The sequence below is a fragment of the Schistocerca piceifrons genome, chromosome 2 (assembly GCF_021461385.2).
Source record: "Schistocerca piceifrons isolate TAMUIC-IGC-003096 chromosome 2, iqSchPice1.1, whole genome shotgun sequence".
NCBI lineage: Eukaryota > Metazoa > Arthropoda > Insecta > Orthoptera > Acrididae > Schistocerca > Schistocerca piceifrons.
Genome location: NC_060139.1, coordinates 445,935,071 through 445,952,036, shown reverse-complemented (window position 1 = coordinate 445,952,036; position 16,966 = coordinate 445,935,071). Strand labels below are relative to the sequence as shown.

At 38.8% G+C, this 16,966-nt stretch overlaps 1 protein-coding gene across 2 annotated transcripts in view; it reads left to right on the top strand.

The window, feature by feature from the left end:
• Positions 1-16,966, top strand: part of LOC124776749 (protein brunelleschi) — a 249,179-nt gene that overhangs the window by 125,157 nt on the left and 107,056 nt on the right. For both annotated transcript variants that reach the window (XM_047251873.1, XM_047251874.1), the window contains exons 10-11: positions 9,573-9,846; positions 10,315-10,457. In XM_047251873.1, the coding sequence (XP_047107829.1) occupies positions 9,573-9,846; positions 10,315-10,457 (417 nt within the window). The remainder of the gene's footprint in view (positions 1-9,572; positions 9,847-10,314; positions 10,458-16,966) is intronic.

Genomic DNA, 16,966 nt, shown 5'->3' with positions numbered 1-16,966 from the left:
TGGTTCACTCAATCAAATGCTTTGATAAGTTAATAACTTCCTATTGGTGACATTTTGTTATTTAAAGACTATTATGTGGGCAATGAATTTGTATATTCCTATCTCAGTGGAACAGCGTTTTTGAAACCCAAACTGTGATTTACTAAGTATCCAATTACTGTTGAGATGCCTAACCACTCTTGAGTACATTACTTTCTCATGATATATGAAAATGCTGTAAGCAAGAATACTGGTCGCTAATTATTGATGTCTGTGGTGTCCCCTTTTTTTGTAGAGAGGCTTAACAGTTGCATATTTTAACCTATCTGTGAAAATACCTTAGTGATGCATTACATATGTGACACAGAACATCATCTGTAACTGCTCCGCATTGTTTTAATATCTTGTTACAAATGTCATCTACTCCAAAAGAACATTTATTTTTCAAAAATTTAATGATTTTCCTTATTTAACAATAGGTTGTTAGATGAAATTTAATCTGACTAGGATTTCTCAAAACTGCCTTTCCATGTACTGCTTGGTGTTTTCTTTTGACCTATTCTCACCAATTTTTACACCTACACTTAAGAAATGGTATTTAAAAACATTAGCTATTTGTGTACTACTGGCTAAGATGGTCTCATTCTCTTTAATGGTAATACTACTTACCCCAGTGGTTACTTTTCCTGTCTCCCTTCCAACAACACTCCATACTGACATGATTTTATTGCCTGAGTTGATAATTTCATCTCTAACATACATATTTCTTGATTTTCTGACTACTTTTCTCAGTTTGTTACAGTAATTTTTATGGTGTAAAATTACTTCTGGGTCTTCAGTAATTCTTGCTATCTTGTATAGTTTCCTTTTTCTTTCTGAAGACACTTTAATACCTGTAGTAATCCAAGGTTTCTTTGAAAACTGTTTTGTGTTATATTTAGTAATTTTTTTTTTTTTTTTGGGCATCAATGTTCAAAAAGGGATGTATATTTATAAAGAAATATGCTGCATTTATCATTGGCATTTGGCTCATTATATACTCTGCGATCAAAAGCATCTGGACACCTGGCTGAATATGACTGAAAAGTTTGTGGCGCCCTCCATCGGTAATGCTGGAATTCAATTTGGTGTTGGCCCATCCTTAGCCTTGATGACAACTTCCACTCCCGCAGGCATACATTCTATCAGGTGCTGGAAGGTTTCATGGGGAATGGCAGCCCATTCTTCATGGAGTGCTGCACTGAGGAGAGGTATCAATGTAGGTTGGTGAGGCCTGGCACAAAGTCAGCATTCCAAAACATCCTAAAGGTGTTCTATAGGATTCAGGTCAGGACTCTGTGCAGGCCAGTCCATTACAGGGATGTTGTTGTCGTGTAACCACTCCGCCACAGGCTGTGCATTATGAACAGGTGCTTGATCGTGTAGAAAGATGCAATCACCATCCCTGAATTGCTCTTCAGCAGTACATCAATGTAGGCCTGTGTTGTGATAGTGCCACGCAAAACAAGGGAAGCGCCCTCCATGAAAAACGTGACCACACCATACCACCACCTCCTCCAAATTACTAGATCTGCAAGTGTAACATGCTACATTATACCCATTTATACTGACACTTTCCAGCCCCAGTTACGCAGTGTTCAGATAGACAGACAGAGTATATCAATCTCTGTTGTTATTTTTGAGATCATCTAAACACACTAACAGCTCACCTATTTTATTTTTTATTCCCCCGATATTTTGACGAAAAAAGTTGATACTGCCCTTAGCTTTATCCCTATTTACTGTACATGAAGCTTCTTTTATTCTATTTTTCTTGGTTGTTGTCTGGCTGGGCTTTGGCTTTAACCTAAAAAGCCTGTCTGCCTGGTCCCGTTAACCAAAGGTACCATCCCATATGTGACTGTGCCCCCCCCCCCTTCCCCCCCACACACACACCTTTTTACAGTAACTGCTAATAGAGAAGCTAAGTGAATTTTCCCCTTCCTCCTTAGGTGCAGGCTGCGTGTAGTGTATCCTCACCTACCAATAGCATCAACTGGAACAACACTTAAGTGAGATTTTGCCAATATCTGGAGCATCCTGTTCAGCTCAGTGTCAACATGCCTTACAGCAGTGTTTACCGAGGGTAGATCATGGTGCTGAAAGACTTCCATAAACCTCACATTTGTGTGCCCAGTTTCTGCTGTATTTCATCCAGGTCTCTCCTAATACTATATCTAGGATTCGTAGCCAAGCTGTTTCCTGCTCCCCCAAATATAATTATCTGATCTTCCTTCTCAAAGTCCCTGCATAGCTGACCTAATTTTTCTGTCACCTGGCTAAGACTAGCACTTGGTTTCACAAAACTTGTGACCTAGTGCCCTGCTCCTAATTTCCCGTGAAGCTGCTGGCCTTCAGCCCTCCCATGACTGCTATCTAGAACCAAAATTCATCTTTTCCTATTCCGATTTGGTCCCAAACTGTCTTTTTTTTCTTTAAGCTAATATTCTACCTCGACCTACATTCAACTGCATCTGGATGATGCCCTTCCTACTCTACTTCAGATAGCAAACCAAACTGATGTACTAACTGAATTTTGAAAGTTTACAACAGTTTCCCTTTTCCGCCCTTTGCTTTACTAGCTTTTCTGAGCAAACCGTCTCTTTTTCCTCCCTTAGCCTACATAATTCCAAATTTGTGTTTTTTAATTCAGCCTTAAGCACACAAATTATTGCCTCCTGTTCAGCAAATTTTCTGTCCTCCTTACATAACCTACATTGCCATGAAAGAGCCTCATTATCTACCCCGTTTCCTCACAGCTACATTTGCCCAAATGCAATCGTAACCTACAGTCTTCACGAACACCCTCTGCTTCAGATTTCTATGGCAACCACCACATTTATTACACGTGGTTTGGTAGAAAAAGTCACACAGAGGCAGAGAATAACTTGGCACAAGAACACAGAAGTTTCGTAACCTGTACTAATATGTAACTAAGCGCTAATGTAAGAACACTTTTAAACCTATGTTTGAAAGTTTTAATGAACTACCTATACTCTATATAACACACACGAAGTAATTTAACTTTGAACCGCTAAGTCTAGTCAATCAATATTATGAAAAGGAAAGTTGCCACTCGCCATATAGCGGAGATGCTGAGTTGCAAATAGGCATAACAGAAAGACTGCCACAAACACACAATCAACTCACACATATGACTGCAGTCTCAGGCAACTGAAACCATACTGTGAGCAGCAGCACCAATGCATGATGGGGGTGGCGACTGGTGGTGGTAAGGGGGAGGCTGGAGCGAGATGTGGGAGGGATAGTATTGTAGGGTTGGTGGACAGTGTTGTGCTGCAGGTTAGACAAAGGGCAGAGGTGAGGAGGAAAGGGGGGTGGGGTGAGGTGGGTTGGGCTGGAGGAGCAGAAAAGGAGAGAAGTAAAAAGACTGGGTGTGATGGTGGAATGACAGCTGTTCGGTGCTGGAATGGGAACAGGGAAGGGGCTGGGTGGATGAGAACAGTGATTAATGAAGGTTGAGGTCTGGAGGGTTATGGGAACATAGGATGTATTGCAGGGAAACTTCTCACCTGCGCAATTCGGAAAAGCTGGTGTTGGTGGGTAAGATCCATATGGTACAATCTGTGAAGCAGTTATTGAGATGAGAGGTATCATGTTTGGCAGCGCATTCAGCAACAGGGTGGTCTACTTGTTTCTCGGCCACAGTTTGTCGGTGGCCATTCATGTGAGCAGACAGCTTGTTTGTTGTCATGCCTACATAGAATGCAGCACTGTGGTTGCAGCTTAGCTTGTAGACCACATGACTGTTTTCACAGGTAGCCCTGCCTTTGATGGTATAGGTGATGTTAGTGACCGGACTGGAGCAGCTGGTGGTGCGAGAATGTATGGGACAGGTCTCACATCTAAGTCTCTTACAGGGATGTGAGCCATGAGGTAAGGGATTGGGAGCAGGGGTTGTGTAAGGATGGATGAGTGTATTGCATAGTTTCAGTGGATGGCAGAATACCACGGTGGGAGAGGTGGGAAGGATAGTGGGCCGGACGTTTCTCATTTCAGGGCATAACGAGAGGTAGTTGAAACCCTGGTGGAGTACGTAATTCAGTTGCTCCAGTCCTGGGTGGTACTGAGTTACAAGGGAAATGTTCCCCTGTGGCTGGATTGCAGGACTTTGGGAGGTGGTGGGAGACTGGATAGATAAGGCATGGGAGATTTGTTTTTATACAAGGTTGGGAGGATAATTATGGTCTGTGAAGGCTTCAGTGATGCCCTCGGTACATTTCGAGAGGGACCACTCGTCACTGCATATGTGATGACCACAGGTGACTAGGCTGTATGGAAGGGACTTCTTGGTATGGAATGGGTGGCACCTGTCAGAACAGAGGTATTGCTGGTGGTTAGTAGGTTTGATATGGATGGAGATACTGATGTAGCCATCTTTGAGGTGGAGGTCAACATCTAGGAAGGTGGCTTGTTAGGTTGAATTGGACCAGGTGAAGCAAATGGGGGGAGAATTTGTTGAGTTTCTGGAGGAATGTGGATAGGGTGTCCTCATCATCGATCCAGATCGAAAAGACGTCATCAGTGAATCTGAACCAGGTGAGAGGTTTAGGACTCTAGGTGTTTAGGAAGGGTTCCTCTAGATGGCCCATGAAAAGGTTGGCGTAGGATGGTGCCTTGCGGGTGCCCATAGCTGTATGCCAGATTTGTTTGTAGCTAATGCCTTCAAAGGAGAAGTAATTGTGGGTGAGGATATGTTTGGTCGTGGCAAGTAGGAAGGAGATTGTTGGTCTGGAATCCGTCGGACATTGGGAAAGGTAGTGTTCAATAGCAGTAAGGCCATGGGCATTAGGAATGTTAGTGTAAAGGGAGGTGGCATTAATAGTTAAAAGCAGGGAATTGTGTGGTAAAGGGATAGGAACTGTGGAGAGTTGGTGAAGGAAATGGTTGGTATATTTTATGTAGGAGGGTAGGTTCCAGGTAAGAGGTAGGTGGTGTTGGTCTTTGAGAGCAAAGATTATTTCAGTGGGGGCACGGTAACCAGCAACATAGGGGCATCCTGGGTGCTTAGAATTATGGAAGCATGCAGAAGGTAGGATTGCAGGGAGGGGTAGGGGTGAATAGAGGTATGGACTCTGGGGAAAGGTTCTGGCATGAGCCTAAGGATTTGAAGAGTGACTATAGATCCTGCTGGATTTCTGGAATTGGGTCACTGTGGCAAGGTTTGTATTTTATGTATCTGACAGCTGGCAGAGTTGTTCCTCCGATAATCCTTGCGGTTTGAAACAACAGTGGTGGATCAGTTTTTAGATGGTGGACTGTGGTTCTTTCTGCAGATGTAAGGCTAGTTTGCATGTTGAGGGATTTGGGGAATGATGATGAGGCAAGGTTCGAGGTTAAGAAATTCTGGAAACTTAACAGAGTGTGATATGGGGGCAGTGGGGGCAGACCATAGTTGTATTGAGGAGTGAACAGAGTTAGGCAGGGTTCAATATTGGTCTTTGGTGGCGAAAAAGTGTTTCCACTGTAGGGACAGGGAGAAGGAGAGGTCTTTAACAAGCACTGCGTGATTGAATTTGGGAGTGGGGCAAAAGGTGAAGCCTTTGGAAAGGAGTGATATTTTTGTGGGGCTAAGGCTTCTGGAGGAAAGGTTCATTACTGTTGTATGGGTCTCTTCGGGTTCTGGGTTCTGTGTGCTGGTGGGAGATCATTTGAGGTGGCATTGTGCATGTTGCTCAAGTTTGTGCAGGGCAAGTGTTTAAATGTGTTTTATGGGTTCCAGGAATTTGGGATTGCATAGCAGGAAAAGTTTCTGGATTGAGAGAAGGTACTGCAAGGAGGTTTGTACTTGGTTGATATGGTTTTGCAGGGCTGTGTTGGTGAGGGCTAAAGATTGGCGGAATCTGAACAGATGGGGGTCATTGTGGAAGGAGGGGTGGCAGCCAGAGACGGGTAATTTGATGGTAAGGCCATTCGGGGGGATTCCATGAGTCAAGCAACAACGCAGGAACAGTATATGGGACTGGGTTCTGGCTAGGGATGAGGATGGTGGCAGAAAAAATGATCTAGTCAAAAATAAATATCTGCACTTGCATGAGATTTACGTCTAAAATGTAAACAAAACAAATTAGTAATAGCCTTTACAAAATACGCTCAGAAAAGTGAAACCGTCAAGAGATAGCCTAGAGAAGTAGTAAATGTACTAGTCTACACTGCAATACTAACTAAATTAGCTCTTATTTCAATATTAATCACTTGTCTTAGTGAGAGCTTCGTGGACATGCGTCTGCGTAGTCAAAGAACTTCAAACAATGAAAGATTTAATTTGTAATGGAAACAGAAAATAAGGTGACAAGATGGAAAAGATAATTGTGTATTGTAAACAGAAAATAATTCGAGAATATGTAAAAGATTCTTTGCTAAATTTGAAGTGAGGACATGTTGCAAATAGATATGAGAGATTTGCAACCATGCTCCCCTCTGTTGTTGTGAAAAATGGGTAAGATCTTATAATTTGAAAAATGTCAAATCAAGTACATGTTTTAGCTATGACAACAACAGTATAGTGCAGCTAAGAAATGTCTGAGAAGGAATATCGCACAATATTTAATCATACCTGTTTCTTGTGGCTGCTTAAAGAAAATTTGGCTGGCTGAAAAAGTGGCTCTTTGTGATAATACAGTAATTTATGTCTAGTAAGTATGATGCAGTTTTTGTATTTCAGATAAGAACACAGCATGGTTAAATTGTAATATTTCTTTTTGTTGCCACAATGATGAAATTACAATTATTCAGCGTTGCAGTATATGCCAACAACCATACCCACCAAATACATACACCATCTTCAGCTTTCAAAAGAACAGATTCCTGCCTACTACTAACACATGCCAAAAACATGTTTGGTCAAGGAGACCAGAGATACAGAAAACTGCAGGACAGTGATCTCAAGAGTACCAATTTTTTACATCCAGTGAAATTTATATTTGATCAACTTTTTATTTTACAAATGCTTTCAAATTATTATCCAGAATAAATTATGCAAATAACAATAATGACAATAATTTCAAATGTAATTGCAATTTTGAATTAAATCAAAATATGAAAAATAAGCATACATTTTAATAATAATCAGTTTAATAATTTTTCTGTTAGCGTCATCATTTGAACATAAATTTTTATCTTTGAATACAGTTGAAACCAGTCATAACAATGTTGAAGGGACCAGCAGTTTAGCTAATAGTCAGAAAAACTTTTTTTTTAAAATAAAGATTTCATATCAGTAAATTTTAGACCGCCATAGAGTTAACACTTCTAAAAGTAGCAGGAATACAGAACACCTGTAGTATTTACAGTTCAGTATTTGTGGATAGTGAGGGAGTTTTCTTATGTTTATGTAGTACATACGACAATAAAATGCCAGCAAAATGTAAAAGGAAGGAAGAAGTAGCAGCAGTGTAAATTGTTCGATAATGTCAAACATGGTCTTAGATAATAAATGAGATAAAAGTTGGCATGTTTAAAACTTACTATAAGTGGCTTATAGCAACAATGATGAAATGAAAAGACAGTATTCTATACATGCATTACATGAAGGCCTACACTTTCTGATACATTTCTCATTAAAATGTTGTACAAATGTAATGTACTGTACCTACTGTAGCCCACAGAAAATATCTCACACATATAACCACAAAACATCATTAGTGAGTACACTGTTATTCCACTTCTGCACTTTGGAAAAATAACTCGTACTGGAATTTAATTTTCTAATTTTCTTCAGTTGCAGCAAAGACAGGGTTGTTAAGATTTTTAACTAAGTGCTTTAACATTAAAATGCAATGCAGTAACATACTGTTCTGCTTAAGGTAATCAGTTATCTTTGTTTGTTTTTCACATTTAAGATGTGTGTATGCATTTTGCATTTGATGATGCATTTGTTTTAATGCCTGAATTGAAGACAACAATCTGCGGAAAACAATAGTTTGAAAATAAGCATTACATTTTTGTTAGTAATCCCCAAATACATAACAAACAAAAATGAAAATTGTACATTATATCAAATATATTTCTCCAAAAATATATTAAAAAATGTCGTTTTATATGTTAAGCCATAATAAATGAAGTACTAAGCGATTTTTTAAGTATAGCATTTACATATGATATAGACGGGACCATTAGATTTCTCTATTATATCCAGTATGTCATAAAAACGATGTGACAATAAATGGTATTAATTGCATATGTAAAATAATACTTTACTATTTGTTTACTAAATTTCTGTAATAAAAAAGTCTTTTTGTCAGGTGCTCCAAGTATTTGTATGTATCGGGTACTGCTATAGTTTGTGTGTCATGAAATAATTTGTGTGACATGTATTTCAGTTCATGATGAAAATGGCCATTGACCTGGTCCAGTACAGAATCAATATTTATTTCTGAGCTTCAAAAAGATACGTGCATGAACTTGGAAGGGATGGATGCTTTGTGTATTTATGTAACACCAGCATAACTCTTACAAGCATATGTACGAGAGCAAAGCAAGAACTTTACAAACTTGTAGATGAAGTTTGTGTATTTAGGGTCAGTGTTTCCATTTGTTTGCAAAATCTTGTGTACATTAGGTACTAATTTTTCATGATTTAATATTATTGGACAGGTAAAAATATCTGCTCACTGAGTGGCAACAGGAGAGAAAAATGCATAAAGGATAGGGAAATGTGTAAGTGTTTGGAGCCAGTGGCTTTTCCTTCTGACAGAACCCTTGAACGGAAAGGAAGACGGATGAAGGAAAAAGACTGTGATGAGTTTTAGGAAAAGGGGAGGATTATTAAAGAGTCACTAAGAACTCAGAATTGGGGGAGAATTACCAGATGGGACGGGAGCGGAAAGCCAATTGTTGGTATGTGCACCAGATTAGATTTGAAAACCTCGGAGCTTAAAGGTGGAAGACAAGGTAATCAGCAAGACAAACTTTACTGGAAAATATCATGCAAAAGACAAAAAGAACAGAAAGCTAAGTGTGTGGTAGACAAATATAGGGTTGGGGGGGGGGGGGGGGGGGTAGATCAGTTGGAAAATAAAAGATATAGAAAAATAAATGGGAGTGCAGAAAAGGAATGCTTACTGACAAGAAATGCTGAGACCACAAAAATTAACATCAGTTTGTCAAATGAATGGCAAGAACCAAGCACCTGTTGTAACAATAGTTCCAAACTGTGAGGTTGTGAGAAATTGGTGTCAGGCAAGAGAATCCACATGGCACATGTGGTGAAACATTCACAGAGGCCACTATTTCCATGCTGTAGATCATGCTTTGAAAGAGGATATTGAGTACTGCCAATATACACCCTCTGTCTATGCCTCTGCATCGTAACTGATAACTTGGTGTTAATCGTACCAATGTAGAAATCAGAACATGTTTGTTATTTTGTACTGTTCTACAAAAGAGGTATACCTGTAGAGAATAATTCTAACCTTATTCAGAGTATTGTTCTTTCATTCACTGAACATTATTTTCTGGGGAGGAAACTTTTTGTTTCCATGTATCATAGTTGAAATGTGTCTTGGCAGTACACTAATGCTGTGTATTTATAGATGGCAGTGTGCACGGATGGCCAGTTCTCCAAGTTCAACTTGTGCAGGAACTGGTTGTAGCTGCCCGACGTATGGGCCATTCAGCATTAGCAACAAGGCACACTACATTCCTCCTCCAAGCTCTTTGGGGTGCATTGTCTCAAGCAGAACGTAAGGACCTCGCTATGCAGTTACAAGCATTGGCAGCACAGTGTGAAGGAGCACCAGTACCACTTGTCCTTGACTCTGGGACTGTAGTACCACCAGCGAATCTTACCCATCTACCACAGTTGAAGTAAGTTGACAATAATTCAAGTAATATTGAAAGTTTTGTCTTGAGTTTTATACATGAAAAATTACTGTCTAATACAGATGGCATGTAATTTCGTGCCCCTTGCCCCACTTCCTGCCCCTTGCCCCCACTTCTCACCTATTCTACTGCACACATGTGTCCAGTTTCTGCCCCTCACCCTGCATTACATCATCTGTTCCTACCTCTTGCCCTGAAAGCCCATCCCTAATTCCTATTCGTTCTCCAGTTCCTTCCCCTCATTTGACATTTGTTCTGCAACTCATATCTAGCAAGGTTTTTATTGTATGTGATGGTATATTAGGAATACGTTATGTGAAAATTATTTTAAAGTGATACTGATGTATATGTATCTATGCAAATAATTTCCAGGCTACTTTTCAGTATGTCTCAATTTTGACAGCGTGAGCAATTATTAGTAATATATATAGTAGACGGTATTTTATTTTATAGGAGTTTCACTCTTCAAAATTTAGTACCACATCTTCGACCACAGAAAATAGAAAAACTGAAAGAGGATTCAGGCCCATTTCTATTTACACCAATTCACTTTGGTTCACTAGACAGGAAAAGTACATCATCAAGTTCTAAAATGGGTGAGTTAATTTCATGACAAGTTTGTAATGTCAGTTTTCCAATCATTAATGAATATCTTTTGGCATACTGATCAAGTATCGTTTGTGTTCATATAAAAATTGTGTCTGGGCAATGAGAAAGAATGGCTATAAAGACTGTGAATATTTAAAACTTAACACCTGTTTGTTTGTTTGTTTGTTTGCTTGCTTGCAAGCCTTCTGACATTGCTAATATTTTTCCCCTGTTCAAGCAATGTAAATATAAGAGTATTTAATCATCTCACCTCTTCAGTGTTCTTATACTTCCTAAATAACATCGGTCCGATTCTTCAATATTGTGTATGTGATTTTAGTTTTTGTTGCATACATAGTTTATTAATACCGGTGTTCCCAGAATGAATTTTCGCTTTTTAACTTGAGTATGTGCTGATTTGTAGTTTCCTGGCAGATTAAAACTGTGTGCAAGACTGGGGTTCGAATCTTGGACCTATGCCTTTTGTGGCAAGTGCTTTATTGACTGACCTATCCAAGCACAACTCACGACCTACTCCACAGCTTTACTTCTGCCAGTAACTTCTTTTCTTACTTTCCATGGTCAAAAGTTCTTTGTTCCAATTCCTCTTCGTCACATAGTTTTAATCTGCCAGGAAGTTTCAGCACTGGTGCTATATATATGCACCTACTGAAATGCATTTTTTCTGATGCCGCATGTTTCATATTTTTCTTTTACGTCATTACTTGTACTTGGGCTCACTCAGCCAGTTCTTGCCTACAAGGAGATGTGATGCCTGCATACATTTCACAAGAATTTTCTCCTTTGTTGTACATAAAAATAAAAGAACTACGTAGGCCATAAATGATGAACAGTGAAACTAATAAGGCTGACATTGAAAACTACTACAGTAGATGGGCGATATTTTTCAGACAGCCAATAATATAAAAGATTACGTGCTGTGAGGTGGAAGGGACTGAGAAGAATTGTTTCCCCACCTCAACTCTCAGAAGCATTCTTCTGAACTACCTACTCTACTAACTGGCAACACTCTGCCATAAAAAGAAAATGTAGAAGCATACTGTAATAAGAAAATTGCCAGCACTGAACAGCCAACAGTACAAAAGACCATGTAATGAGTAGTTGTAAATACTCACTCTCAAGGAATGAGATGTACTGTCAATTACAAATTCCATCAGAAATGTGGAGCAGTGGCACCCAATAGATACCTAAGGTTATCTAACAAAACAGAAATTTTAAATAACCAACAAAGCATCTCTGGAGCACTCCCCCTAACTAAAAGAAGAGTTTGTTAGTGTCTTTGTGAAAGGTGGTAACCTGTAATAGCTGCAAAACACAGGTCTATATTAAAAATTATAAGAACACATTGGAAACTTGTTGACCTGGCAGTGAAAGACTGTGCTACATAGGTTAAAAATGAACTTTTTTAAACTTAAATATTTTAATTGAATCTTCTTTTGCACAACATTTTTTCACTCATGAGATTCATCCCTGCAGTGAGATTTTGAAAGGTCTTCAAAATACTAATCTACACCTGCCATAACTTCTTCTTTGGACTCAAAACATTTTCAAACCACAAAATTTGTTCAAGTGTGAGAATAAATGGAAGTCAGAGTGTACTAAATCTGGTGAATTAGGATGCACATTCCAACAATTCATACTCCAAATCGCAGAGCAGGCTGCTTATCAGATTTTTCTGTTTCACCTCCCTCCCCTCTTTGCAAGGTAATTAATATTCCCAGGAGTCTCAAAGCTCTTTTGTGATCACATGATTGGTGGGTGTATGGTCTGGAGTATTTGTAATTCTATTTTCCTTTCCACACTGAAATGCTAACTTCCGGTTGCCCCCATGGGTAAAGTCAGCAATGGCAGTGTGTGGAAGTTACACTCAAGGTTCACAACCTCTGGACATGCTTCAGCAATAACAAGGCTTGATGATGGTGTGTTGTGTGATTTAGAAAGCAAAGTGTCTTAACTGCCTGGCTTAAAAGGATGGTAAAAATCTTTTATCTTCAAGGTGCACTATTTGCTGGTGGGATGGATGGCTGTTGAGGCATAATAGTAATTAATGGACAACTTACGAGGTACCTGCTGCATTTAAGTTGCATGAGCCTTTCCTAAATAAAGAGAGATCTGTGTGAGAGGTTTATTTCCTTAGTGCCTCTTGGAACTGAATGATTGTTGCTGCTCATACTTCTGATGGAAGAGAAAACCACCAGAGATTACTACTACCCAACCTGCAAAGTCAGACTGGATAGGTGATCTTCCTTAGAAAACAAATGCAAAATTTATGGTGGAGTGAGTAACAAATTCAAGTTTGCCAAAATTCAGATATACTTATCAAGAGTGAAGCCAATCCTTTGAAAATATCTCCACTCTTATGTTGACCAAGTTTTCGAAAAAGTTTCTGGATCTTTGAAAGGAGTTAAATGATACTCTACAGATAGGGACTGTGTGTAAGCTTTTAGGGGCCAAAGATTAAATTGACAATGATATGACTACCGAAATGCATAAGACTTTCATTTCAGCATATGATTAGTTACTTGTCACAACATAAAGGAAATGGACCCCAACGAATGACAAGAATAATGGGGAAATGTGAGGTGAATAATATGAAGAATATAAATGGACCACTAGAGAAAGAATGTAGCATCTATTTTAACATTCAACTGTCCAGTATTATCAGAATATATCGTAGCTGGGTATTTCTGCCTCAAAGGTATGTCCCTTATACAGGTTGACAATTATTGAACTATATGAAATAAAATGGTCATAACTTCTGAATGGTTTGCATTAGGATGTTCAAACTGCTGGGTTGGCCACAGGGCATGATAGGAATTAGTATGGTTTGGTTAGCAATGAAGCCCACTTTCATTTGGATGAGTTCATCAATAAGCAAAATTGATACATATGGGGGACTTTGATTACACATTTTGCGATCGAGAAGTCTCTTAACTCTCAACGGGTGACTGTGTGGTGTTCAATGACCAGTCATGGACTAATCGGTGCAATATTTCTTGATGGTACGGTGACTACCAAACAGTACGTGAAAGTTCTGGAAGATGATTTCATCCCCATTATCCAAAGTCACCCCAATTTCGACAAGATGTGGTTCATGCAAGACGTAGCTCAACCCCATCGAAGCAGGAAGGTGCACTTTGAGGACTGCTTTCTGGCTCTCGATTGGCTGCCATATTCTCTGTGTCTGAACACATGTGATGCCTTTTTGTGGGGCTATATTAAAGAAAAGGTGTACAGCAGTAACCCCAAAACCATTGCTGAGCTGAAAACAGCCATTCAGGAGGTCATTGACAGCATCGATGTTCCAACCCTTCAGCGGATCATGCAGTATTGCACTATTCATCTGCACCACATAAAGCATATTGAACATGTCATAACCTAAATCCGAATATCTGTAATGATGTTTACATGTTGAAGAAAATGTGTGCACGCCATGTTTTGTAACTAATTTACAATTTTTTCATGTAGTTCAATAATTGTCACCCTGTAACAAGCCTACAAGGTGTTTGTAATACCTAATGTTTAGATATAGAACTTACAATTGCAATGGTGATGCTATATGTAGTGACTTACATACAAATCAAAGGCACATAAAGCAATGAATCATGCAAATCTGTACTGAAGCACATAAATTGTTTAGGTGATCATTCCATTTGAGGCAGGTGTTGCCATTTTTGTGTCAAGAAGAGAATAATTCAGGAACTGAAGGTCACAAGGAGATTAGTGAATGGTGAGAATGAGAAGGCTTTCAACATGGTGCAGTGTTTGACATTCACCACATCGTTTGAAACAGTTTTAAAGAAGTTTGTCATTGATAGCAGTTCTTCAACATCATCCTAGCTCTACATCATGTGCACAGAGAAAACTTTCTCTGAACCCTTAAATGCTCTGAAACCAGTGCGTCTTCCAAAGAAGAGCAGTTGGTCTCAGTACTCTAGAAACTCAACATCTTTGTGCAAACTAACTTCACTACCACCAATTAAAGAGAAAAATCAATTGAATCCAAAGAAAGTCAAATTAAAACCATCTCTAATATTAATGTTGGAACATTGCTGTAAAATATCCTGTTATGAGGGAAACATGATTTCATATAGTCGTATTGCGTAAGAGTTAAACTGTACCTACTGATTGTACTAATGATGCAATAATTTTGGTTGTGAAAGTGTTATTTAAATTTCGGATAAGTCATCAGACATATTTTGCCAAAGATTGAAATAAAAAGAAACCAATAAGATCCATTCCATTGTCAGTCTTATAAAGGAATTAATGCTCAGTATTGTTGTGAGCACAAAATAGTGAGAGTAAAGTTCATAAATACAACCCTGTTAACATAAATTGTGACCATTTATGCAAAGGCCACATGTTGATTTTGAACATGTACTTGATTTAACCTCGTGGTAACTTAGCGTTATGAAATGTGCAAGCTTCTATAGTGATTTTAATAACTTTTTCAAATGACAATGAATGTAAACAGTCAGAAAAGAACAATGACCTATTTCACTGAGAAACTTACACAGTTTTGAAGAGTGATGACACCACATCCTCATAATAGTGTGCATTTTGAGCCATCAGTATTTTTATGATGGACTTCCTAACACTACATTGAACATAAAATATTTAAAGACTAACAGAATAATAACAGTGCTGATGAAATCACACAGGACTAACACATCAAGCAAAATCGCACATATAACGTAGAGCCCTGACAGGCATTTTCAGTATAGACTTTTACTGTATTGTCAGTATTAGTTGCAGAAATTGAAGAATGAACCCATATCATACAATACGGGCTTTGATGGCCAGTATTTGCATCCTTGATGCTTTTTGTTTTATGAACATAAGGCTTTGGTCCAAGCATATTTCTCTGCTTAACGTATAGTCTCCTAGTGCTGGGAGCTATAAATCCTCGGATAGCTGTTTCAAAGTGAAACAAGCTCAGCACACTGAATCATTTATATGTATCCATTCAACAGATAGTCTGTTACGTCATCAGAACTGCTGCCGGAGACTGCAGTGTTGTGCCAACATGTGTAGACATTCATTGTTAAACTCTTCAGTTTCGAATTTCATCTGTTTATTCAAACAGTAATTTATACATAGCTAAAAAATGTTGTTGTCCAAATACTATTATTGTACATACTAATAATAGTTGTGTAAAATCATGTTTAGTATTGCCACATAAACCATGTTAGTGATATCCATCTGTTCGGTAGCTGTTGTTTTCTTATGATGTTACTGATGTGGCCCAAAAAAAAATAATAAAAAAAACCTTCTTATTGGCAACTACAATTTTGACAAGTTTCTTACAGAACACCAGAACGTACTATCGTAGTCAATTTAAACAGTGAACAGAGAAAGTAGCTAATTTTTTGTTCTCAAGGAACAATCTGGATTTGACAATCTACATTAGTTCTCAAGACTACTAATATATCCCAGTCTGAAGACCTTTCAAAGGCACTTTTGAATCAGACCATCATCTCCTACAAATAAAGACAAATTTTCAGTCCAATAGAAGGAAAAATTGCCCACCCAAAAACATGAAGCCAGATCCGGAATACCTGAAATGCAACAAAGCACAAATCATCAAACAAATTAATCAGGAAAAATTGACAGGCTGGAAGAAACTAAGAAGGAAAATTCAGGAAGCCGTGAAACTAGGACTGCCCCTTCGCACCAGAAAACACTGCTGGTGGAACACAGTCTGCAGTCAGCCAGTAGACAACTGAGTAACAGCCTGGAAAAAATTCAACAGCCACAGAACTGAGAGAAACTGGGACAACTTTCTTAGAACTCGAAAACAGACTGCAAAGGTGATTCAGAAAGAAAATTGAGGCTGTGACAACAACAGACTCCATGAAATTCAACAGGATTTCAACAAAAATAATACAAGAAATTCTACAAAACATTTAGATAAAACCTATAGGGATACCAAGCACCCAGTCTGTGCTTCAAAAGAACCAATGAATCATTGCAAACCAACTCAAAAAAAAACTGCAAAATATTAACCCAATATTTCTACTCCATTCTTAACTGTGAACCACCACAGGATAAGCTTGACTTCACACCCCTGGTATTAACACACTTGGACTCAAAAGCCCCAGATCTCACAGAAATTACAGTGATAATCAAGCAGCTCAAGAACTACAAAGCACCAGGAGAAGATGAGATTATCTCAGAACTCTCGAAACGGAATGATCGTACACTGGCACAGAAACTTCATCACCTAATCTCAGACATATGGGAGACAGAGGAAATACCAGAAGTCTGTAAATGCCCTCTGATCCACCCGTTACATAGAAAGGGTGACAAGACAGACATCAACTATAACAGAGGAATCTCTCTGCTCCCAGTGGCATACAAAATCCTCTCCAAAGCATTCCTAAACAGAATAGAGCCCCTGGCAAATCCACTACTTGGTGAATACCAGGCCGAATTCAGAAAAGGGTGATCATGTATGGTACAGATCTGGAGCCTAAAGACGGTACCACAAATGGGA